This window comes from Dipodomys merriami, unplaced genomic scaffold, assembly GCF_024711535.1.
Source record: "Dipodomys merriami isolate MVZ:Mamm:240054 unplaced genomic scaffold, mDipMer1.0.p SCAF_11, whole genome shotgun sequence".
Classification (NCBI taxonomy): domain Eukaryota; kingdom Metazoa; phylum Chordata; class Mammalia; order Rodentia; family Heteromyidae; genus Dipodomys; species Dipodomys merriami.
Genome location: NW_027202382.1, coordinates 41,543,702 through 41,568,859, shown reverse-complemented (window position 1 = coordinate 41,568,859; position 25,158 = coordinate 41,543,702). Strand labels below are relative to the sequence as shown.

The 25,158-nt window shown below is 47.4% G+C and overlaps 1 protein-coding gene across 3 annotated transcripts in view; it reads right to left on the bottom strand.

Moving 5' to 3' along the window:
• The window catches only part of Mvb12b (multivesicular body subunit 12B), a 177,693-nt gene that overhangs the window by 139,064 nt on the left and 13,471 nt on the right, over window positions 1-25,158 (bottom strand). For 2 of the 3 annotated variants that reach the window (XR_011370163.1, XM_070013790.1), the window contains exons 1-2: window positions 23,038-23,173; window positions 8,524-8,646 (exon numbers count right to left, since the gene is read on the bottom strand). Coding sequence is in view for 2 of the 3 variants with exons in the window: in XM_070013790.1 (XP_069869891.1) it covers window positions 8,524-8,646; window positions 23,038-23,100 (186 nt within the window). In the remaining variant the exon portion in view is untranslated. Of the gene's footprint in view, window positions 1-8,523; window positions 8,647-23,037; window positions 23,174-25,158 lie in introns of those variants that run through there. The other variant, XM_070013804.1, reaches the window with a different exon arrangement.

Here is a 25,158-nt window from a genome sequence, read left to right as displayed (position 1 = left end):
TCTACAAAGTTTAAAACTGAAATAATTTGGAATGTGTTCTCCAATCATAATGTAATCAAATTAGAAATTACTAACAGAAGTGTTACAGAAAAATTCCAAAGTACTTAAAGACTAAATAATCTATGGGTCAAAAAAGTCTAAGGGAGCAGGGTGCTGGTGGCTCACACCTGTAATCCTAGCTACTCAGGAGGCTGAGATCTGAGGATCACCGTTCAAAGCCAGCCCGGGCAGGAGAAGCTGTGAGACTCCTATTTCCAATAAAAACCACCAGAAAACCAGAAGTGGCGCTGTAGCTCAAGTGGTAGAGCGCTCACCTTGAACTGAAGAGCTAAGGGACAGCGCCCAGGCTCAGAGTTCAAGCCCCACGACCGACAAAAAAAAAAAAAAAAACATGAAAATTTGTGAGACATAATGAAAGTCGTCCTGAAAGGGAAGTTTACATAACAAAATTCATTCATTAGGAGAAGCTGGTGGTGTGTATCAACTTATAGAGCATCTATCTAGCAATATGAGGCCTTGAGCTCAAATCCCAGTACTGCCCATCCCCCAAAAATATGAGGAAAATATCAAATCTGTAAGCTACCTCAAAAACCTAGAAGAAGCAGAAAGAAAGGAGAAAACAATAAAGAACAGAATCAAAGGAATGGAAAACATAAAAGCAATAGAGAAAAAACAATGAAACAAAGAGCTGGTTTTTGGAAAATATTAATAAAATAATCAAACCTGTAGGAAGCCTGACAAAGAAGATACAATTATCTAGATAAGTAGATGATAGATGATTAGATAGGTATATGGATAGATAAATAGATATAAAGCATTTCAGACTCTGTAGACATCAGAAATACTATGAATAATTCTATACACATCTTAGAGGAAACAAACCAATTTCCTTAGAAGAAAAAAAACTATTACTACTCATCTAATATAAAATTGGTTATACAAATAGCTCCATAACTATTAAGGAAAATGGATTTGAAATCTAAAAACTTTCAAAGCAGAAATCTTCAGACCCAGGAGGCACACTGGAGAATCCTATCTAACGGCAGAAGAATAATTAACACCAGCTAGCCATAGTAGCTTCCAGAAAACAAAATTTATCTTCTAAGTCTGGGATTCCACTACACAAAAACTTTGAAAAAAAAAACCAACAACAAAAAAAGGCTACCTCAGATTAATACCTTTCATGAATAGAGATGCAAAAATTCTTAACAAAGTATTAGCAAAAAGAATTCAGCAATAAACAAAAGAATCATATATGATCAAGTAGGATTCATACTGAGAATGCAAGGCTGGTTCAATATTTTTTTAAAAAATCAATCAATTCTCCCCACCCCCAAAAAAATAAATAAATAAAAATAGATCATGTGATCGCATTACAGTTGATACTGCTGACAAAAATTCAGAAGCAATGTACAATAAAATCCCACCCAAACCACACTACTGGCTCCTGCCCACGTTCTCTTTCCTGGGTGACCCTACGTAGCATGACATGGTACTTCTCTTGGCAAATCTGAGTAACAACCCATCTTCCAGTGGCAATCCTCTTCTGGACCACTGGCAACATCTTACCTGAATAAGCACAAGATTCAGGTATGCTGTAAAACAGAAACGTACTCAACCTTCACTGTGTATTGTGTTTGTACTACCATGTCAAAATTTGGGTAAATGGGTAAATGCATAGGCTGGACCTCTGAATTACTTTTACCAGTGCATGTAAACCTATAACTGCCTCGAAAATAAGAAGTTTAACTAAAAAGAAAGCAAAAAATAATAGAGAATAAAAAAATAAAGCAAGACTAAAGCACACACACCCACCTCATTCATTTCTATCATCAATCCAGTAAGCTGTTTTATTCTAATAGATCTATCTAAAGGCTTCAGACAGAAGGAAAGTTTTGGAACAAGCTGAATGAGTCAGGTGTGGAGGAAGCCAAGAGTGAGAACAGAAGACTGTGGGTCCATGCTAGGGAGATGTGAGAGATGTGAGGCTGGGGGATGGGGAACCCAGAAGACAAGACTAGAAGCCCGTTCCTTACAGAGCCATCCAGATTCCTGGTCTTGGCATCTGCCCACCTCCTGGAGGCCAGACACTGTCTCACTGGGACACGTGCATCCTCTCAGGCCCAGCCCTGTCCCCAGCAGGTCACAGAGGTTTGCCAATTCAGGCCACCCATAACAAAGGCCCGAGGGCTGATCATAAAACCATTTTCCATGTTTTTAGTAAATCTCCATGTAATGTGTTTTCTATCAAAACAAAAAAGGAGGAACACCTGGTGCCTTTTAGCCAAACAAGCTCTGGTACTGAAAATAAACCAAGTCTGCGTGTGGCTATTTTTCTAGTCAGGAAGGAGGTGGTGCAGCCATGTGCAAAGGGTGTGTGTGTGTGTGTGTGTGTGTGTGTGTTGGTGCAGCCATGTGCAAAGGGTGTGTGTGTGTGTGTGTGTGTGTGTGTGTGTGTGGTGCAGCCATGTGCAAAGGGTGTGTGTGTGTGTGTGTGTGTGTGTACCACAAAGCACAGCTGCTGCCCTGGTCTCACCTGCTGTGGGGGGGAGGCGGTCACTGGAGGTACAGCCTGTGGCTCTGGGCTCTCACTGTCCTCCAGTCGAGAGGCACAGCGTGGTTTTCCTGTCCCCTCGCAGCCTCTCACCACAACTTCAGCTTTCTGGAGATCCATGTGACCGCACTGATTGGACCAGCTGCACGACCAGGGCTCATGTTTTCCACATGATATCTACCATATGCTGTTAACAAGGTATGGCCCCCATCCTCCCATGCTTCTCATCAGGATTTTTAACTCCTTGAACACTGTATAAAAGTGCGAGCTTGCTTGAGTAGATTCTCTCTGTCTTCTTTCCCTCATTTGCAGATGTTTGGTTTTTAACCTGTCCTTCCCGTGGTCCTTAAACTCAGCCTATTCCCTGGAGAAGAGCTTATCTCCTCCAGTATTCCCACCGCCCCTCACATCTGGCAGCTCAAGATCTGAGCTCTAATTACTCAGAAGATTCCTAATTCATCTGATATATGTTATACAAGTCCAATAGTTTTTATTGTTGTTGTTTCTTTTTTCTGAGGTACTAGAATTTCAACTGAGGACCTTGTGCCTACCAGAAAGGTGCTTTGTCACTTGAGCCATACCCCCATAACCCTTTTTGCTTCTGATATTTTTCAAATATGGTCTCACATTCATGCCCAGGACAGCTTGGACTGTTTCCTATATAATGAGGATGATAGGTGTACCCCTACCATGTCCATCTTTGTATTGGTTGAGATGAGGTCTCATCAACTTTTTGTTTGGGTTGGCCTCAAACTGTAATCCCCAAAGCTACCTTTTGAGTAGCCAGGATTGCTAGCATAAACCACTTTGCCAAGTCCAAGTCTAAGAGTTTTTAAGAAAGGCTTTGCTGTCTTGGAGAGAGAGACAGAGAGACAGAGGCAGAGACAGAAAGAGAAAAATAGAGAAAAAGAGAGAGAGTAGGAAAAGAAAGAAAGAAGAAAGGAGGGAAGGGAAGGGCTGGCTTTCAGGACAACAAATCCACGCTGCCCAGGGAGGCAATATGATAGAAGGCATGACCACAGTTGGCTTCCAAAAGCTAAATGTAACCTTCTAGGTTTTGTCTGACATGACTCTGCTTCCCTATTCCCCTGTCCCACCTGGCCCGGCTCCATCTCCCCTGTTTGTCTACCTCCCCTCACTGTGGGTTCCTTCCCATAAGCAAAACATGCTCAACACTTGCTTAAAGAGCAAAGAGGAAAGGACTCTAAAGGTCACGTGATGTCTAGCCACCACTTTCCCTTGTCTCCCTTCCTCAAAGGCACTCACGTTTGAAGTGGAACTGGGGTTCACACAGCACAGCAGCAGCCTTGAGTGAAAAAGACAGGCAAGAGCTCTTGGCCCTGAGTTCAAGTGCCAGTACAAACACAAAGGCATCGGTGCTCAACCTCTTATTGTGTTATAAATATGCCCTCCAAGAACCATTGGAATAATGATAGACATGAAAACAAAGAATTGTCTCAGTGAGGCAAAATTTACTTCTGCAGAAGACTGCGCCATCAGCCAAAAGTCTGGCAAGCCAGCACACAGGCAGGTGCTCCTCTATTTATCCCTAACACAGCAGGTCCTGCCCCTCTGCTCAGATTGGTTGAGTTCATGTTCACAATCTGCTTGTGTGATTGACCAGTTGGAATAAGGTAAAAATGTACTTACAGAAGGTAACCTTGAAATAAGATTAATAGCATACAGGTGATCTCAAAATATGTCCACACCCTCTGCTATTTCTGCTATTTCTTGAATAATCTGGGGCATGTCTGAATTCAGTCTTGAAAAGAAAAACCTTACATTTCAAAAATGCTTCCTTATCCCAAAGCAGTTCCTCTTTTCCTTAACCAGAGCCAAGTCACTAGGCCAAAGCAAGAATTTTTAAACAACACACTTCGATAGAAAAGACTGGTTTTTCTCACAGTTGCCACTTCCTTCCTCTTCCTCCAATCCTGCATGGGGGTTTTCTCTGCCCATCCACAGTAGGCACAGGCTCTGCCTGAGTTCTGTGCCTTCTCTCATGGTGGGTGGGTGGGGTTGTATCCAGTCCCCGCCATCTGATAATGAGCTCCAACCTTCTCTCCAGCCCCTCAGACCTCAGGCTCTGGATGTCACGTGTGCACTTTAATCTCAACATGTCCCAAATGGACCCTATCTTTTCTTCTTGTCCTCACCTACGTAGGTACCTGGGCTCCTATCTCAGTGGAGAGCATCAGTGTCCACTCAGCTGCCTGGCCAGGTAAACTCTGTGTCACCCTGATCCTTGCTTTCCTTTCCTCTCACCCAGCTCCCAGCACTCAATTTGCTTACCGCCAAAGAATGTATGTTCGTGTTCCTTCCCCTTTTTCAGTTAATGGCCCATTGTGGGGCCAGCAACTCAGCGTCCTAACCGTCCAGTTATTTCCTTGCTAAACAGTATGTAAACACCTGAAAAACAAATTAAGAACCTTTTCCTCAGAATCCTTTACTTACTCCCCCATGCTCCACTTAATAGTCTCAAGGTTGGATTGAGATTGGGCCTCATCCGTCCCTCCTTGGACCTTTCACTAAGGAAGCCAACATTCCAGGATCTGGAACTTCGAGCATAAAAGTTGAAGGTCAATAAAAATCCCCGAAACCAACAGGTAATGATGCATAAGTAAATAAATAAGCACTGTTCAGGAAAACTCCCACTAAGAAAAACTGGGTTTGAAAGGATGAATAAATTTGAGAGGGGGGGGGAGAGAGAGAGAGTTGAGAAACAGAGAGAGAAAATGAAAGTCTCTTGGAACTCTGGAAAAGTGGGTGGACTCAAAGGTGTGGTGATGGCACAGAGTTACCTCCCATTACTGCAGCTATGCACACACACATTGAAAAAGGTGAATGGATGTGTGCAAAGGGTAAGACCCAGGCCACTGAAACACACCCACAGTGATCCTTGGCCTTCTGGATGTCCAGTTTGATGTCCCCCCAGCAAGGCAGCACCCCTGAGTGACCTGGAGATCAAAGCTAAATTCTGGGCAGAGGATTTGTAGCTCAAGGCCATCCTTGGGATGTTACAATTCTTGAAAAACCGACCATGTACCAGTGATGCAACACCTGTGCTTCCTTTGGCAAATGCCAGGCTCTTGCCACACAGAACCATTCTGTCAGACACTGTGGGATCATAAAGACTGCAAGCCCTGCCTGACCTCTGCCAGCAGGAATAGGCGTCCTGGCCATGCTGAGATCTGAGCATGGGGCTTCAGAAGAGAAAGAGGAGCCTGATTTAAGTTAAGACCACAGACAGGGACAATAAATTGAGCTTACTGAATAATCCCTCCAGCCCCCACCCCTGGCCTAAGAAGCTTCCCTTGGCTGGAGAGAAAGGAAGTTAAGTAAATTCAGTGTTTGTAAATGAACCTTTGGTATCTTTGCTCTTTGAGCAGCCAGCAATGTCTAAACCTATTTTAAAACAGTTGTGCAATGTGGGGCCAGCAACTCAGCTGGTGCCTGACACTCAGGCCTGAGGGGTCACTGTACTTGGGGCCAGACCTCTGGGGAATGAGATGTTTATCTGAGAAGAGACACAGGGCCAGAATAAAGAGAGAGCTCCCATCGTTCTCCCTGAAGCCTGGGTAATTACCAGGCGAACTAGCTCCAGCCCTGGCCCTGCTCACCTTCCACTAAAATGCATGGTACAGCATGATCATGAAATGTGCTTATTAATTTTACTCATTTGACACTGCGCTCTTCTGCCCTGAGCTAGATGTTAGGAGAAAATGATAGGGATGGATTGTGCCCCTGTCAGGCTTGCTAAGACTTTCAGAAAACCAAACTATCAAAGGCCATTTACCACCCACTAGCCAAGCGCTCACGATGACCCCAGAGGTACAAACTGAATGTCGCAGATACTGATGGACAGGAGAATGGCAGGACTCGAGACCCAGGGGCAGAGCTCGAACTCCCTTCCGACCCTCCCAGGAGAAGGACCCAGGACTCCATCCTCCCAGACTCTGAGATCCCAGCCCTGCCTTGATTCACGACGATGTGCTGCCTCAGACCTAATTCATCAAAAGACACTTTGGCTTCTCAAGTCAGGAACGTTTTTATTAGCTTCCCCAAGAGTTTCATGGCACAAAGCCATAACTAATGATTCTGTTTTATGGAAAGTTATACATTCCAATGGGGCTTTGAAGATAGGCAGCAGGTAAGATCCAACTCTTTGTCCAAAAAAAAAAAAAAAAGATTCCGTGTTCTTTCAGTTTTCAAATGTTTTCAGCTTTTAAACACTTTGCAAAGTGACACACAGGAGTCAGCGCGGACAGACCCAGGAGAGAGCTGCCCTAACCACTGTGCTTCTCAATGGGGCCTGATTTTGCCCACTCACCCCTCCTCCTGGGGATGTCTGGAGATGCTGTTGGCTGTCACCTCCAGGGGACAGGACAGCTGCCACTGGCATCCACTGAGTAGAGGTCAAGATTGTGGTCAAGCCAGGTGACTGTGGCTCATACCTATCATCCTAGTTACTCAGGAAGCTGAGAGCTGTGGTTCAAAGCCAGCCCAGGCAGGAAAGTCCATGAGACTCTTTATCTCCGATTAACCACAAAATGTTGGAAATGGAAACGTGGTTCAAGCAGTAGAATGTCAGCCTTAAGCAGAAAAGCTGAGAGATAACATTTAGGCCCTGGAGCTCTCTAGCCACAGTAATCTCTCTCTCTCTCTCTCTCTCTCTCTCTCTCTCTCTCTCTCTCTGTCTCTCTCTCTGTCTGTCTGTCTGTCTCTCTCTCTCTCTCTCTCTCTCTCTCTCTCTCTCTCTCTCACACACACACACACACACACACACACACACACACACAATATGCTGCTGAATATCTCATGATGCACAGATTAGCTCAACAGCGAAGAATCATCTGATTATCTGGCCCCAGCTGTCAATGGCGCAGGGAAGGGGAATTTCTGCCTAGGCCCAGGCATCCAGCCCCTCTACGTTCCCCAGGGAAGTTGTGCCAGCTTCCAGTGCTGGCTAATGAGACCTGCATGCTTCCATTCTTACATATTCTTTTTTTTTTTTTGCGGGGGGGGGGTGTCTAGTGGTAGGGCCTGAACTCTGGGCCTGGGCGCTATCCCTCAGCTCTTCAGCTCAAGGCTAGCGCTCTACCACTTGAGCCACAGCGCCACTTCTGGCTTTTTTCTTTTTGCTTATGTGGTGCTGAGGAATTGAATCCAGGGCCTCAGGCATGCAAGGCAAGCACTCTACCACTGAGCCACCTTCCCAGCCCCCATTCTTACATATTCTTGGTGAACATTTTCTTTGAACTACAGTAAGATGTGATCATAAACAAAATGAGAAAGTACGTATAAGATCACCTGAGAATCTGAAACACACAACTATACTCTCCTCTGAAGCTTTCTCATGTCACTCTGCAAGTGTTTAGCTCTGCCCAAATTACCTACTGAAACAACAAAAGTCCCTACCCACAGGGCTACTGGATGCAGCATGGAAGTCTGCTGCAGGGAAGATCACTACACTGGGGTGCTGTGACCCCTCAAAGCAGCCAGCTTGGGAGGACATCCGCCTCCAACTGGTCACTGAAGACCGGGACCCTGTCACCTCACTTCTGAGAACTCAAGTTCTAATCTTCAGAGTAGCGATAAAGCCATTGCCCTCCCAGTCTTCCCAGGCCTAGTGAGAGCTAAGTGAGTTCCTGAGGGAAAGCTGGTGAGCAATTGCATTTCACATATACCACCACACACCACCACGACCAATAGGATGTCATGAAGCTATCTGGGAAATCAACAAAGCTATCACTTTGATTTTACAGAAGGGGAAAACAACCATCACAGAGGTCAAATGACAGGCACAGGGAAAGCCAGGAATGGCTCCTGCTGGCCTCAGATCCTCTGCCCCAAACTGGGCCCCAGCTTCCCACACCTAGTTTCAGCTTGGAGAAGGAAGGAACACATTTGACAAACAGTCAGAGGTTCCTGGACACGGAACAAAATGCACGACTAGTATCTTGACTTACTACATCATAGCCTGTCGGGGCTCGGTTCCGAGACGCCACCACCCCGACGCCCGTGATAGGGTCCATTGATGTCTCCGGCAAGGCTTCCGAAAGGTCTTTCACTTCAGGCATGGTGGACTGGTTCTGGTTCGGCAAAAGGGGAAGAAAGAAAGCACACAATTCAAACTTAGTGTCTCAAACGGAGAGAGCAAGAATCTTGGGCAACCATCCAGAGCTAAGCCAACACATGCCTGAGCTAGCTGAAGGATCTCTGGCCTCCTCTGAACCTTTCCCCAGATCAGGAATCCAAATTCCATGTGCCTGCTTCGAAGGTCATTCACTCAAACCTCAAATCACGTCATTCTTAACTCTTTCAGCAGGCTGCCTGATTTCTCCCTTTCTCCCTCCCTCCTTCCCTCCTTCCCTCCTTCCTTCCTCCCTTCCTTCCTCCCTTCCTTCCTTCCTTCCTTCCTCCCTCCCTTCCTTCCTTCCTCCCTTCCTTCCTTCCGTCCTTCTGTATATGAGTGTGTGTATGCTAGCATTCGGGTTTGAACTCAGAGCCTGAGCATTGTCCCTTAGCTTTTCTGCTCAAGATTAATGTTCTACTACTTTAGCCACAGCTCCACTTTCTGGCTTTTTGATGGTTAATTGGAGATAAAAGTCTCCTGCCTGGGCTGACTTCCAGCCACAGTCCTCAGATATCAGCCTCCTCAGTAGGTAGGATTACAGGTATGAGCCACTGGCACCAGCCTGCCTGATTTCTGAACATATAACCATAGCTCCACTGAGGCTAACCTGTACATGGCTAACATCAGCTTTTGTTGTGTTCTCTCTCTTTCTCCCTCTCTTTTCCTTCCTCCCTTTCAATGGGGGCAAAGGCTTCTAAACCCACAGCCTCTGCCACCACAAAAGTCAACTCTCAGCAGGCAAATCTCTGCAGACAAGGAGGTCTGCAATCACAGAGAAGGTATTATGGGCCCTGAGCAAAGGAATGGTGTTTGAGTCTAGGCTCTATGACCTACCAAGTATGAATCTGACCAGGAGATTTAATCTCTTGGGGCCTCGATTTTCTCAACACTAACATAGGGTCACAATATGCTCTCAGAGCATGTGCAAAAAGTTAACACACAACATTAATAAGGGGCACCCAGTGTCCCTCAACAAAAAGCAGATAAGACTGGCAGGCATGGGGCACACAGTCCCAGGATAACTGGCAAGAAACAGAAAGGAGCCATCTCTAAAGGACCAGCAGATCCTTTTGATAAGTTTCACTGTCAGATCATGTGGGCATTTACTCAAAGTTAGACATTAATTCTTGCTGGACACGTTGGGTGAATGGGAGGTAAAAGGAAACTGTTACTCTGCTTACTCTGCTGCTAGCTGGCTCTAGATGGGACCAGAGAAGATGAGTATAATGTGGAGAGCCCTAAGCCTGCGTAGCCCGAGTAGCTGAAAACAGAAAACAAATGAAAGAGGCAAGAGCACCTTCCATAAATGAAACAGTGCTTTTAACAGGTCCAGCCATGGGAAAGAACAAGTTAAATTCCATCCTCTGGAGCAGTGACACTCCACCAGCTGTAGGCCTGCCAGACCTCTCCAGGAAGGCCCCTGCTTCCACACAAAGCAAACACTCTGCCTCCCTAGGCAGGCAGCAGAATCACTGGTACTCCTAAGCCTGGAATCAGAACAAGGAGAGGCCACTGACAATGAGTGCAGTCTCCTGAAGAGAAGCCATCAAAAGGCTGCATGCAAGTGGTCTGTGTAGCCAGCGGAACCCACACGGGCTCCGGAAACAGACTTGTCACTGCAATGGAGACGGAGCCAAGTCCCTGATCAAGGCTAGGAAGCGCCTGGCACAGCTGCCCTCTCAGCTTGTGTGTGTGATAAAAGCAAATGTAAGTTATGCTTTACTTACTTCTACTGAAAATAAGCTTACAGAAGGGCCAGGGCAGGGGGTAGGGAGCACACGGCATGGCTGCAGAAATTTGCTATTTTCAGATCTCATCTTGCAGCCAGGTTTATCTGTATAAAGCAAAGCACAGGGCTCTGTGCTGCCCACACTCAGTAGGCATTAAAGAAATATTTATTGAGTGACGATGCATGCATGGCCCCCGTATATAGTTATAGTTAAATATCTGCACCTGCCTGGTCCAAAGCAAGCTCTTAACAAAACGTCTCTGCACCTGAAATATCCTGGATTATTAGGGATAACATGGAAAATAACATTGCTGTGGCTTGCAAAATATGGGTACTTTCTGCTGTTGGCCACTAAAAATGCTTTGCCATGAACAGCTCATTAACAAATGTGCAAATCCTGCCAGTGTGAAATATCACACTGTGAATTTAATAAAGAACATGTGAGATAAGTTGGGTTTTTTTTAGAAGATACTATACTACCTTTACTACAGAGAGAGAGAGAGAGAGAGAGAGAGAGAGAGAGAGAGAGAGAGAGAGGAAGAGGGAGAGTATGTGAAAGAATCAGGGAGGGAGGATTAAGGAAAGTAAAAAAGAACAGTAGAAGGATAGAAAGATAAGCATACATAAGAAATATCTTATTTGCAGATAGTGTGGAGTCCTCGAGTTGCAGTGATGTCATGGCAGGGCTCTCTTGCTCCACCGGGCACTACCAATTGCAGGAAAGGCAAGGATGCTGCTCCCAGCATGCACCTGGGGAGGCGCCAGGCAGCAGCTTCCAAGATGGCTGCAGGCTGAGGTAGACAAAGAGCCCAGGCTGTTGGTGCTGGGGAGCCAGAGCCCGGCCTGCCCAGCCCGTGCAGGCCAGCACAGCGGCGCAGCCCAGTGCATCTCCCCCCCGCCCCTCTCCTTCCCTGCCTGCTGTGCCCTGGGGATCAAGGCAGCCTTTGTGAAAAAGAGACAAATGGCTGCAGCCCACTCGGCAGTGGAGGAAGCCCCCGCCACCAGCCAAGGAGGCTTTTAATGAGAAACACCCAAGATATCCATGGCAGAGGCCATCGCTCAAAGCGGCTTGCCCTGAATTACATATTTTCTGACTGCAAATTACTTTTAACAGCGTCTCTACCGTCACTTCAATTGACCTTCCTAACAAAAGGCCATTTATTAACTGGCACTCCACGTTTCCCAGGCTGTTTGGAGCCTCAAGCCAGAGGGAAGGCATTGCAGAGCCCAGGGTTGCAGGCAAATGGGGAAGAAGAGACCATGAGTGTGAGCCTGTGGGACAAATCTAAGTGGGGAGGGAGAAAGGACAAGGAAGCCTAATACTGAAAGAATAATGTTAACCTGCATATCAGGAGGTGACACTGGATAAAACACAAAATTACGAGACCAACTTACAGAACTCTGATTTCATTTCAGCAGCTCCTTTTCTGGGCTCCACCTGAATCTCTGAGTTCTAACTGCACAAAACATGACAATACTTCCATTGTATTTGTGCTATGCTTTGCAAATCTCAAAACATTTCTCATAAGTTGGGTGCTGGTGGCTCATGCCAGTAATCCTAGCTACTCAGGAGGCTGAGAGCAGAGGATCATTGAGGATCTTGAGACTCTTATCTCCAAATTCACCACCCCAAAGCCAGAAGTAGAGCTGTGATTCAAGTAATAGAGCAAAAAAAGCTAAGGGATAGTCCCCAGACCCTGAGTTCAAGCCCTAATAGCAGCATAAAATTAAATAAATAAGTAAATTTTCCCCTGACTCCTCCTCATCTGAGAGGTAGCCTGGCCTTGCTAGCCAAGCTTTACAGGGGAGGAAGTACCTCCCCAAATTCTCAGACACCCCCCCCGACCCACAGCAGCACCCACCTCCCCACTCAGGCCTACTTTCCCTTGTACTGCATATGGAAACCAACATCCAACCTAATCAAGAAAGCAGTTTCAACACTAATTATATTTTAAAATGCCAAAGCTCTTCTTTCTCTGGCCATAGCTCAATAAGTCAAACAAGGGAGAGAAAAGTACAGAAAGATAAAAGTAACCTGGGATTAATTTTCTGCGCACCTCAGTTTCAAGATTCAACATTCCCCTTATAAATAATTTACAACAATAAAAATGAGCTAAGGCCATGTTTGTGTAGGATGGAGGTAAATTCAGGCCTAATGAGGGAGATCCGGGCACAAGAGGGAACAGGTTGATCTACGGCCCAGGGTGTGCAGGATCCACAGCACACAGGGGCTCTATTACTGAGCGCAAGCTGCAGGGCCAACACGGATGAGGGAAGCTAGATATAGAAACCCATCCCATCCAGCTGTGGCTACAGGGAAAGCCAAAAGTAGACCTGGTGCTTAGCAGGAACATGCTAAGATTTCCCAAGACTTCAACAGTGAGTCTATCTGTAGCCAAGTCATTTCTTCCTCCCCCTGGTCTTGGGCCTTGAATTTAGAACCTGGGCACTGTCTCTGAGCTTCTTTGCTCAAGGCTAGTGTTGTACCTCCTGGGGCCATAGTTCTACTTCTGGATCTCTGGGGGTTAATTAGAGATAAGAGTCTCATGGATTTTTCCTGCCTGGGCTGGCTTTGAACCACAGTCCTCAGATCTCAGCCTCTTGAGTAGCTACGATTGCAGGCATGAGGCACCAGGGCCCAGCCCAAGATGGTTTTGAACACACGCCAGAGAAGGAAGGGAAAGTCCCTGGGAGTCACATCTGCTCTCAGGTATGGTGACAAGGACCTTGCTGTTTCACCTAATTTTGCCTTTCAGGTCATCTGGTCTCAACTTTCATCTGACCTCCTAGAATGGGCATACTCACTTTGATATATATATATATATATATATATATATATATATATATATATATATAGAGAGAGAGAGAGAGAGAGAGAGAGAGAGAGAGAGAGAAATAGATATGCTGTATATGTAATATATACAGTATAGAGAGGATTGAGTCCATACATAGAGTATATCGACTCTGATATATACGCTCAGCCTGAGGTTGGGGGCTGCTGGCAGGTGGCTCTGTGTTGATCCCTGCGAGTTCTTTCCCCAAGTGGGGAAGAATGAATGTATGTGTGTGTTCATGTGTACACATCCATGTGTGTGCATGCACATGTGTGTGTACACATGTGTGTGTGGACTGGCAGGAAGGAGGATGCAGTCTGTCACACTCTGCTCAGTGCCCAGCGGCATGTGGCCGGCGGTGCTTGGGGCACAGACTCTGGCCCACAGCACCATGCCAATGGTGTCAGCCAGGATCACAGAGGAGACGACTTTAACTACAAGGCCCCCCGCACACAGACGGCGTGCCCACAGCTGCCTTGTAGCTGATCAAAGAATCACCACAACAGTGTGATTAATCGAAGAGTCAGCCGCACTGGCTTAACCCATGCAAGCATTGTTTCAGAATCAAAGCCCGCATATCACCTGGGCCTGAGAGAGAGCGCTAAGCTACTGTATCACCGATGAATACTCAGGGGGACTTTGATAGCATCTCTGTTTAATTTCCACGGCCCTAGTGAGCCTGGAGTTTATCACGTTTTATCAACTCCAGTTCTGCAATCAAAACCCAGCTAACCCCGCGCTCAGCCCCTCTCTCTACCGAAGCCCTTCCAGCGGCAGGCTGAAGAGTTTAAAGTGCTTTCTGGGCAAGGACAGCAGGGGGCAGGGGGTGCTGCCTTCAAAGGAGGGAGGTCTCCCTGCCGTGCATGAGGAAGGCTTAGAAGCTGTGCCAGCACTGCCTACTAGGGCCAGAGCCATGACTGCATAACTTTTGAGGAGAATAATTTCCAAGTATTTAAGGGGGAGGGGGAAGGGGAGGTTAAATCGGGATGCCATAATTGAAAGGACAAAAATCAGTGGGTTAATTAAGTTCCAACAGAATAATGAACTTGTGATCAGCTTGCTTAAAATCCAAGTTCAAGGGCACCAAAGACATAAACTGTCTCCCGTCATGTTACAGGCTCACAGGGTCAAAGGAAAAGGCACCAAAGCACAGAGGTGCCACAGGACCTGGCTGTCCCCAAGTAAAAGCTAGGTGAGCAGGGAAAGGCACTTCACCTGTTTCTCTGGAGGTGCTGGTCTGCCCGCCCATGTTCCTTCTCATCCTTCATAAATACTGACAAGCAAGAGATGGAAATCATACAGCTCCATCATCAAGAAAGGTAGTCCAGGGGAGTAGAGGGATAGCTCAAATGGTCGAGTGCCAGCCTTGAGTGAAAAAGTCAAGCAAGCATGTGACACCCTGAATTCAGGCCCCAACAGTAGCACAAAAAACAAGGTAGCCTGAGGCCAAGTTTCGCCAACACACACATTACAACACACAAGGACTGACCTCTTGGGGAGGCTAGAAGTGTGTGGGTAACTGGCTCACAGGCCACCCACTGGGCACAGGCACAGGCTGAGGCGTCTGGTGGGGCAGCTCAGCAGTGCACTGGTACCACCTGCACACTGGACTGGGCAGATAATCCTGTCCGGGGTAGCTGGGTGGCAGCAGGCTATGGCTACTGCTGCTCTGGTATTTGGAAACCACAGCAAGTGTTGTTGGTTTTTTTTTCCCCCTTTTTTTTCTATGCTCTCCTAGATCACAAGGAATTTTCCAGCTAGCAAACTAACAATGGTGAACACTTCCTTCCCCCTCCTTAAAGGTCTGTGGGGTATTTTTTTTTCCTAAAAGAAGAATCTTAGTACAGTACAAAGACTGAATCAATTCAACCTTTGCTTCGATTTGTATTAACCACTTGATGACCACAGTTTCCATAAACTACATAAGGCAGGCCTACTCTTAACTTCTCCCTCTTAAAAATAAACCCAGATCGAGTTCCACAGCATTGCTCTGGTCACAGAACTGCTCAAACAGCCCCAACTCTACACCAGCCAGAGGAGGTGTGAGAAGGTGGGCCCTCCCTAGAACCCAGAGAGCTCCACCCTGACTTGCTCACCATCACCTCAAAGGAGTGTCATCCCTGCCCACTCCCATCAAGTCTGTGGTGCCGGTGCCATATTGTCCCTGGTGGACAGGAAAAAGAAGGACTCCACCACTGCCTTGAAAATGAAACTATCCCAGGAGGTCCCAAGAGCAATGGTCCCTTGCAGCGTACAGTGCCATGAGTCACTTGTCCTGATGGCTGGGGTGTGCCAAGTACCAACATGCCAGAATCATCAGCACACCTGGCTCTAATGTCAAGGGGGTGTGGTGAGGTTCTTCCTGTGAATTTGGAGGTCTAATCACTTTCCTGTTGACTTCCCAAATGGCCTTCAAAGGAGAGTTTTTCTCCTGAGTACTCAGGTTCAGGTATGTATCTACTATCCTGCTGGCGACCTGTACATCCCACTGACATCTCCAGCTCAGACACATTCCTGTCACCTGACATCCATAACAGGGCTGGGAGCACCACAGTCCACAGATGTAACATCATGGTAATACAAGTATGTGGCAGAGGAGATTCTCATGGTGGCAGGAAACAGAGCAAGAAAGTGTCCCCAAAGTCTTAACAGTTCCAACACTGTTGTTCAAAAGCAAAATGCAAAGTCTCCTCTGAGACTCAAAGAAAACTCTTTCAGCTGAGTCTCTGTAAAGTCAAAGTGCCATAATTCCAAATACAATGGCACAGAATAAACGTGCTTATTCCAAAGAAGAAATTTGGAAACAGTCAAGAAGACGCAGATCAAAGCAAGACCAAACCCAAGCAGGGAAAGCATTAAGTCTCTTCGCTTTATGCCCAGCATTCAAACATTGTGTTGTGCTATCAGCACCCAGGACAGTCCCATCCCTGTGGTCTTGCTGTTTGCAGCCCACATGGTTGCTCTCTTAGGCTGGCTCCACTTGTGGCTTGTGGCTTTCCTCAGCAGGGATATCTCCAGCATCCTGAGATCCCACAACAGCTTTAGGCTTTACCCTCATTGTTTCATGCATCTCCCTCTCAGAAGCTGCCTACAGGGATTCTGACCCTGTCCTAAGCCTCCCTTTAAAATTTCCACAGAAGCCTCCATGAATGGCCCTGCAGCTCTTGCAATCTACCAGCCTGGAGAGCCTGCATCATGAATGCTATGCCAAGCAAAGTGCAACAAGCTCCCACTGTATCTGGATTCCCTTGGACGAAAGCCACAGCAAGCTCTGACTGCCTGGGCAGTGGAATCCTGGAAAACATTTTTTCAAGGGAAAAAAAAATCTTTGAAGTGAGTTTACCATTTTATACCCTGGAGCTGGTGATGGGTAGACTCAAACTCAGTATCTGATGTTTGCTTTTGCAAAATGGCTGATATTCTATGACCTCCAACCCCACAAAGTGTTTTTTAATGGAACTAATCTTTTTTTTAAAAAAAAAAAAAAAAACAACTGCATCCTCATTGTTCAAAGCCAAGTCAAACTTAGGATTTCTCAAATCTTTCTCTGCATTTTTACCCCTGCCCCTCACCATAAATCTAGCTAAATGCAGTTATCATAACCATGCCACAGTCTAAATGTTGTGCTGTTCTGAAGCTTTATCTGCCAAATCAGTTAGCCAATTACATTTAAATTTAGCATCACTTAAAGTCTCAGGGCATGGACAAAATGTAGACAAATTCTTGGCCAGACTAACACAAACCAGTCTCTAGTCTAGTTCCCAAGAGAGTCCTTGTTCCCATCTAAAGCTTTGTACAGTCTTTACTGTCGACATTCCTATCAGCATTTGGTCTTCCAGGCTTCCACTAGAATCCCCCACTATGCTCTGCTTAGACTCTAGGGCATCTCTAGCCCACACCTTTAAGTATTTGTGAACTCCTCTCACTGATCAGTTACAAAAGCTTAAGAACCACATAGCTGGATTTACATACAGCAATGGCCCCATTTCTGACACCAGTTTTTCTTTTAGTGACTTCTCTCACTGCTACAACAAAATACCTGACTGAAACAACTTAAAGGAAGAAGGATTTACTTTGCCTCAGAGGTTGCACTCCATGGTTGCTAGGCCCTGGGATTAGGACAAAACATCATTATAGCAGTGGGAATTTGTGAGAGAGGAGGTTCTCACCTCATGGTAGACAGGAAGCGAGAGTGAGAGAGCGAGAGTGAGAGCGAGCGAGCGAGAGAGAGAGAGCGAGAGAGAGAGAGAGAGAGAGAGAGAGAGAGAGAAGGGGAGAGGGAGAGGGAGAGAAAGAGAGAGAGAAAGAGAGAGAGTGGGAGGGAGCACAAGCAGGAGCCTAGAGCCTAGGGACCAGGTATGATCTCCAAATGCACACCTCTAGTGATCTTCTTCCTCCAGCTAAGTTCTACCTCAGGAAGTGTCCTGTGAACCAATCAATCAAAACATGAGCAGGGATATTTCATATTCAAACCATAAAAGAGCCACCATCAGAGACATAGTTCTGCATTTGGGAGCAGGAGTCACCCAGCTGTAGCAAGTTTATATAAGAGTCCCCTGGGGAGGCTGTCAAAGCAAACAGTCCTGAGCCTCGCCCGCAGAGACCCTGGCTCCAGAAATGGGAGGGGGAGTGAGGGGAGGGGGAAATTTTGGAAAGCTCCCAACTGATACTGAAACAGCTTGGTACTTATTAGGTGTTTGATGAGTAAATGAGGAATGGCATGAACTTGAAGGTGACCATTCATGGAAGATGACCTCCAGAATATGTCTCCCAGTCTCTTCCTCTCCACCTCAAGTCAAGACAAAGATACTTCAATCCCTCCCCTCTAGACACCCACCCCACCATTCAAAATCTGAGCCACATCACCCATCCTCCCAAACCTTCTCCGGCTATCCAATGGGACAGGCACTGGCACTCAGAATCCGATACCACCCAAGCGTGTGGTCTTAGCACACATGTACACACATGCACTGGTGCACATGGCCTTGCCTCTCAGGCTCCTCCAAGTTGCCTTTCAGCTCTCAGCTCAGGGAGGCAGGTAGCAGGCAGAGCAGAAGATTGAAAGCCTGTGAGCACTGGAGTCAGAGGAACCAGAATTTGAACTGCAGCCCTAACACTTATAGGTGTATGAGCTCCCAGCAAGTAAACCATACTGGGGCTGAATTTCTACTCTATAAAACTGGAAGATTGCATAGTATTCTGCCTACAGAATTGTAATGTGCATAATGTACCTAGAATTTACATCAAAGGATACAACCAACAGAGTGAAAAAGCAACTAAAGAATGGGAGAAAATATATGCAACTTATATATCTGATGAAGTGTTGCTATCCAATCTATAAAGAACTCCTACAGCTAAACAAAAATAATCAAGCCAAGTGCCTCTCACCTGTAATCCTAGCTACTCAGGGGACTGAAATCTGAAGATCAAGGTTTAAAGCCAGGCCAGGCAGGAAAGTCCATGAGAACTCTATCTCCAATCAACCAATGAAAAACCAGACTGGAGGCATGACTCAAGTGGCCGAGCACCAGCCATGAGCAAAGAACACCAAGTGAAATCACAAAGCCCTGAGTTCTAGCACCAATAACAACACACACACACACACACACACACACACACACACACACACTAAATAAATAAATAATCAAACTACTCAAAAAGCAAAGGACTTAGCATTTCTCCATAGATGATATTCAAATCACAAACAAGCATATTCAGCATCACTAGTTTTGCAACCCACAAGTTACCATTAGGATGATAAAACAGAAAAAAACAAACAAATAAAATACCCAGAATATAATCAGAAAAGATGTGAGGAAATTGGAAACTCTGATATACTGTGAGTGGGAAATATGATAGTTCCCTAAAAATCTAAAAATAAATTTCCATTTGTCCCAGCAATTCTATCTCTCAGTATATATGCAAAAGAATTAAGAGCAGGGTCTAAGGAGATACTTCTTCACCTGTGTTCAGGGCAGCATAATTCACAACAGCCACAAGGGTCTACAGCCCATAGAACACATTATTCAGTCTTCAAAAGGCTGATAAACCTGACCCATGCTGACACATGATGAACGTTGGAGGTATTCTGGCAAGTGAAATCAGCTAGTCACAAAATAATAAACACAAGCTGGGTGCCAGTGGCTCAGACCTATTATCCTAGCCACTTGGGAGGCTAAGATCTGAGGATCACAGTTCAAAGCCAGCCTACACAAGAAAATCTGTAAGGCTCTTATCTCCAATTAACCACCAAAAAGTTTGAAGTGGAGCTGTGTCTCAAATGGTAGAACACCAGCCTTGAGAAAAAAAAGCTTACGGACAGTGCTCAGGCCCAAAGTTCAAGCCTCAGTACTGTCATATACACAAAAAATACTCAGTATGGTATGATTCTACTTTTATAAGTTCCCAAGACTCATCAAACTCAGAGACAGGAAGTAGAATGGTAACTTCCAGGGGCTGTGGAAAAGGACGTGGGAAACTGTTTCATGAGTACCAGAGTTTCAGTTTTGCAAGATGAAAAGATTTCTAGATGTTAGTTACACAACAATGTAGATATATTTAATACCACTGATCTCTTGATTTAAAAACAGTCAAGATAGCATATTTTATGTTGTGTGTGTTTAACAATTTGTGTAAGGGCTCTGGAATTGTGCTTCTGAAATTTCAGCCAGCACTGGCACAACTCAAGTGTGCCTGTTAAAACAAACAGGGGCAGATTGTAGCCCAACAAAAGGAGCTGTGGTCCTCAGGGAAGTCCTGGGGAAGCATGGGCTACAATGCTCTGGTGTGTGGCCCTGGGCTTCAGGCCCGTGGGGCTCTCACATTTCTGCCTAGACAAGCTCTGCCTCTCGCCAGAAGTGTGTCAGGCAAACCAAACACATACCCACAGGATGTCCCCAACAAGGGAGGTAATGTCACACACCCTGAAGTGGCTTTGCCTCCCAGGCAGCTGGAAAGAGGAGATCAGACTCAGGCAAGGACACTGAATACAGACAGTACAGGGAGACCATAATTCTCTAGGACAGCCCCATGCAGAAGGCCAAGCAGGACCCTGGGGCCATGGAAACATAGGCAGGAAAGGAAACAGCCTGGGGAGGGACAGCTCACTCTTGGAAGCTGGCCCTCACCTTCATGACCCAAGTGACAAAGGAGGCTCTGCTCATTCCACGACAGCCAATCACCTCCTCTCAACCCAACCACATCAGCCACATAGCCATTCCTTATCTTCATCGACACCTCTGACATTTCCTATGTTCAGCTCCAAGGCTGCCATTACTTTGCTACATGGATTCTGATCCCTTAGCAATGTGTTCATATGGTTGTAGGTTTTGCAACTCAAACAAAGCCAAGATATTCTGGAATTCCTTTTTCTGTTGGCACCCTCCACCAACAAATAATGTAAGTATTGTACCCACAAAACTGGAATCTGCCATTGCATGCTGAGTCTCAGAGTGCACAATGATCTCCATCGTCTGCAGGGTCTAGAAAAGTCACATACATTAGCTCCTTCAGCCTTGCTGACTGACTACCCTTTAGGGTAGGTTTTATTTGTATGCCCCGCTTATAATTAAGAAAATGGGAGTCAGGTGCTGGTGGTTCACGCCTGTAATCCTAGCTACTCAGGAGGCTTGAGATCTGGAGGACTGTAGTTTGAGTTTAGCACAGGCAGAAAAGTCCACTTGACTCTCTCTTAAAAATGACTGGCAAGAAAAAAGCCATTCTGGAGGAGTGGTTCAAGTGGTAGAGTGCTAGGTGAGCAAGCAAGTCAAGCAGGTGTTGAGGCTTGAGCTTAAACCCTGATACTGGCAAAATTAATTAAAAAAATAAATTAGGGGGAGGGAAGGAAGGAAGGAAGGAAGGAGGGAGAGAGGGAGGGAGGGAGGAACTGCTGAGAGTCTTTGGGGAATCTAAAAAGTAGCATGATATTCCACATAAGTCTCCAAACCCAATCATCTGTTCCTACTTACTATGATAAAAATGAAATAAAAACTACAAACATAAAACCACTCTAAAGTAAATAAATAAGCAAGCAAGTTTCTCTTAGGATCAGTCAATTAATAAACCCTTAATAATAACTACTAGTTGGGCTGGGGGTGTAGCTCAATAGTAGAACAGTCACCTAGCATGTGGGAAGTCCTGGGTTCAATCCCCAGGGCTACAAACAAAAAAAAATAATAATAACACTTGCTAACTTTTCCTCCAGTATTTCACTTACATCTCCTCATAACCCAATGGGATCAACAGTCATTAGTTCATTCCTCAGATGAGGCACCTGAGAACAAGAAAGGTTCATTAATTTGCCCAACAACACACAGTAAGTGGGAAAGCCATGAGTTAGGCTGAAGCCCTTGCCCTTAGCCATGGTGCAATTTTCCAAAAGTGGAGAAAGTCCACTGGTGACATACAGGCAGGGCAGGCAAATACTTTTGGCCTTTATCTGGGATCTAAAAGAAGGAATGAAATGGTTTTAGATCAAATGAACTGGCAACCCTGACACCACCTGCTCCAATGGGTGTTGGCACCCAGGACCCCAAAGAGGCCCCATCTCCCAGATACCCGCTGAGATATTCTGAGCATAGGACAGTTCCTGCTAGTACCCCAGCAAGAAAGATGTCACCATCTCCTGTAACCAACCTTCCGGGTACCCTTAGTATTTTTTTTTCAGTTAGTCTGGGTTTCCACAGATCTTATCTTCTAACTTTCCAAGGCTTTTCTGGTGCAGCTGATAATTCTTGTTAGCCCTGTTCAAGTGAGAAAGGCAAAGGCACAACCAGAAAATACAGTGCTTATTGATTATTCACGGTGTGTACTGTATATTTCTGTGGAGAAATATACAATGAGGTTATGTGGAGAAGGAACCAACAGAGACAAAGGCCCCTAAAGAGAAGTGGGGCCTGCTGTCTGCTTCTGTGGCTGAAATCCAGGGACTCCGATGGGGACAGAGGGTATAAAGGGGGGGCGGGAGACAAGTGCCATCTGCCCTGAGGTTCTGCTCAGTGCCTTGCTGAACAGGTTGTGGAGAGCCAGGGGACAGAAGAGAGGCACTTTGAATGGGAAGAAAGACAATCTGATTATTTAGGAAGTGCTAGGTGCTGATAACAAAGGGGACAGGGAAGTTTCTGGGTCTGCCCTGGTCCCTAGGCCTGTCCCCGGTGCTATGCCAGCTCCTGACCCAATCCTTGGCGCCCGGGAGTGACCACCAGGCGCCTGCCAACACGCCCACCATCCCTTCTGGCTGGGTAGCTTGGGTCTGGAGTCTCCAGGCTAGGCCCCAGCATCTCAGCTGATAGACAGGTGCCCTAGACTTTGAATGTCCAGGTCCCCAGAAACGGCTGGCCACCCCCAAATGATGCCTGAGGGGGTCAGGTGCACTGTGCTCTGCACCCACGTGACCACGGAGAGCTGCACCCCAAGTGCCAGGCCGCTGGAGCCACTGCCCGGGTGGGAGCCCAGGTGGGCCTCCGGCGCCTCCCCACAGCCTCGCGGGGGCCCCGGCCCCGGTGCGGGGAGGAGAGGGGGTGCAGCTGGCTCCGGAGCCTCCCGGTCTCCCCGCTCCCCGGCCAGCTTCCCGCAGGCCCAGCTGCTGGGGGAGGGGGCGCCCGGCGAGCGCGGCTGCCGGGCCGGGCCTGGCCCCCGCCATGGATCCCGCAGGCCTCGGCCGGCCGGGCCGCTGCGCTGCGCTCCGCTCGGCGGCGGGGCCCTGGGCCCGGGGCGCGCACGCGTCACCCCGGAGCCGGGCACCCCGCGCCCCCCGGTCCCCGCCCTCCCGCCAGCCTCACTTAACTGTTCCCCGCGGGGGCGGCGGCGGCGGGTCCCGGCTCCGTCTCACGCAGAAGCAGCTTCTCATCGCCCGGGCGGCGCGGGAGGGGCCGGGCCCGGGGCCCAGGCGGCGGAGCCGGCGGCGCGGCGGGAGCGCCAGCCGAGCCTCCCGGGCGGGCGCGGGACGCGGGGCGGCGCGGGGCGCGGGGCGGGGCGGGCGGGGCGCGGCCTGGCAGCGGCGACAACGACCACGACAGCGGCGGCCGCGGCAGGCCCGGTCCGGACCCCGCACTGGCGCGGGCGGGCGGGCGCGGAGGGAGTGGGAGCCCTGGCGTCCGTCCGGAGCCCGCACCCCGCCTGCCTCCCCGATCCCCCCTCTCCTGGGAGCCCCGGCCTCCGGCAGCCGCGAGGTTCTGGGATCCTCCTCCCCCCCCCCTTTCCGGGGACCCCCTCCCCCCAGCCCGCCTGACTCCCCTAGGCCTGGCTCTGTGTACCCGGGACTTGTCAGCCCAGCTGCAGTCCTCGGAGCCCCCTCCCCACAATGGAGAGGGGCCTCGTCCAGGGCTCCAGGCCGCCCACCCAGCCCTGCACCCCACCCCGCTCCCCCTCTGCTCTTCCCTCTGCCCAGCTGATCTAACGCCCAGCAGCCAGGCCTCTTAGATTGACCCCCATCTGCTCTGCTGGCAATGTTCAACCTCCCCCTTTTGCTGGGCCAATGATTCATCCACAGAAGCCTGAAGCCAGGTGAGTGGGGCCTGCCTCAAGGAAGCACCCAGAGCCAGAAGTTTAACCGGTGGGAGCCCTGGCCTTGCAGTGGGGGTGGGGAGGGGGGGGGAGAAAGGGAGGGAGTCCAGCCAGAGGATGAAATGGGGCTGGAGGAACAGAGAAACCCGGAACAGGGACCCTGCTCTGGGAAAAGGCAGGAGCAGACTTTCTCCCTGCACCAAGCAGAGATGCACAGTGGGCAAAAACAGTCATAATTCTCTAGATGCATACAGGAAAATGGAACTAGGTAACTTGAGGGGTTGGATGGGGTTGGGAGAGATGGGAGGGAGAACACTGGAAGGGGTGACACTGATCAAGATGTTTTCATAAATTGACATGTTGAATTGAAACCCCTTTGTAAACAAAGATGATGATGATGATGATGATGATGATAAACAACCTGTTACTCCACCTACCACCTGGCCTGCAGCCCTAGGCAGAAGGGTAGACGATTTGTCAAGACTCTGGCCAGAAATCTGACACCTTTAGAACCGCGGACCATAGACAAATGATTCCCTTCATCAATTTGCGAATACATGGAGTCTCCTTTTCACACTTTCTAGGCTTTTCCCAAAAAGGTGTCAAGCAGAATTTTCTATTGAAGAAAACATCCCGTGGGAAACCACCTGAGTGTGGGCATCGGTGTCACTCAGAAAAACCTGTAGGTTAGGTTCTGTTACACTGTCAGGGGACAGACAATCTTTGTATCATTTAAGCTGTTACATAGCAAAGAAAATAAAAATGTTTTTATTTCCCAGGTTTAGCATAACAACAGACACCAATAACCAAGAGATAATACCAAGAAGGAGAACAGCAGATAACCCCAGAGAATTTAATGTGTGTCGGTTGAAGAAAGCCTTCTGTAATCTAATAACTTGTTGTGCATCCATGTATATCTACATTTTGGAGAATTACAGTAGGTGTTAATATATGGGGAGAAGGGGGGAGGCAGTTGTATCTGTGAAGGCCAGGATTGGTGGGGGGGGGGGAAGGAAACACCTGTCTGGTTTGCTTAATCTGGTATTTCCCAAACTCATCTGGGCCAGGATGACCTTTTCAGAATTCCTCAATTAATCTTCCATATGTGAATCACTGCAGCAGACCAACAGACTTAAATATAAACCAGTTGCAAAGCTACTAAAAAAGATGCTGATAATTTGAGTCCCGTTGACTACAAAATATTTCAAAGCCCACTATAAACAACTATAATAATTCCATGAGTGTAGAAACAAAACTCAAATTAGGGAATCTGTACAATTCATTGCATTGTTAAGAGAAAACAAATATCAGGTTATTGTTAACAGATTCTTTTAAAGTATTTGATAGTTGTCTAAGTCCGTGATTTATAAATTTGAAAATCTTTTAGGAAACTGGAAGAAAA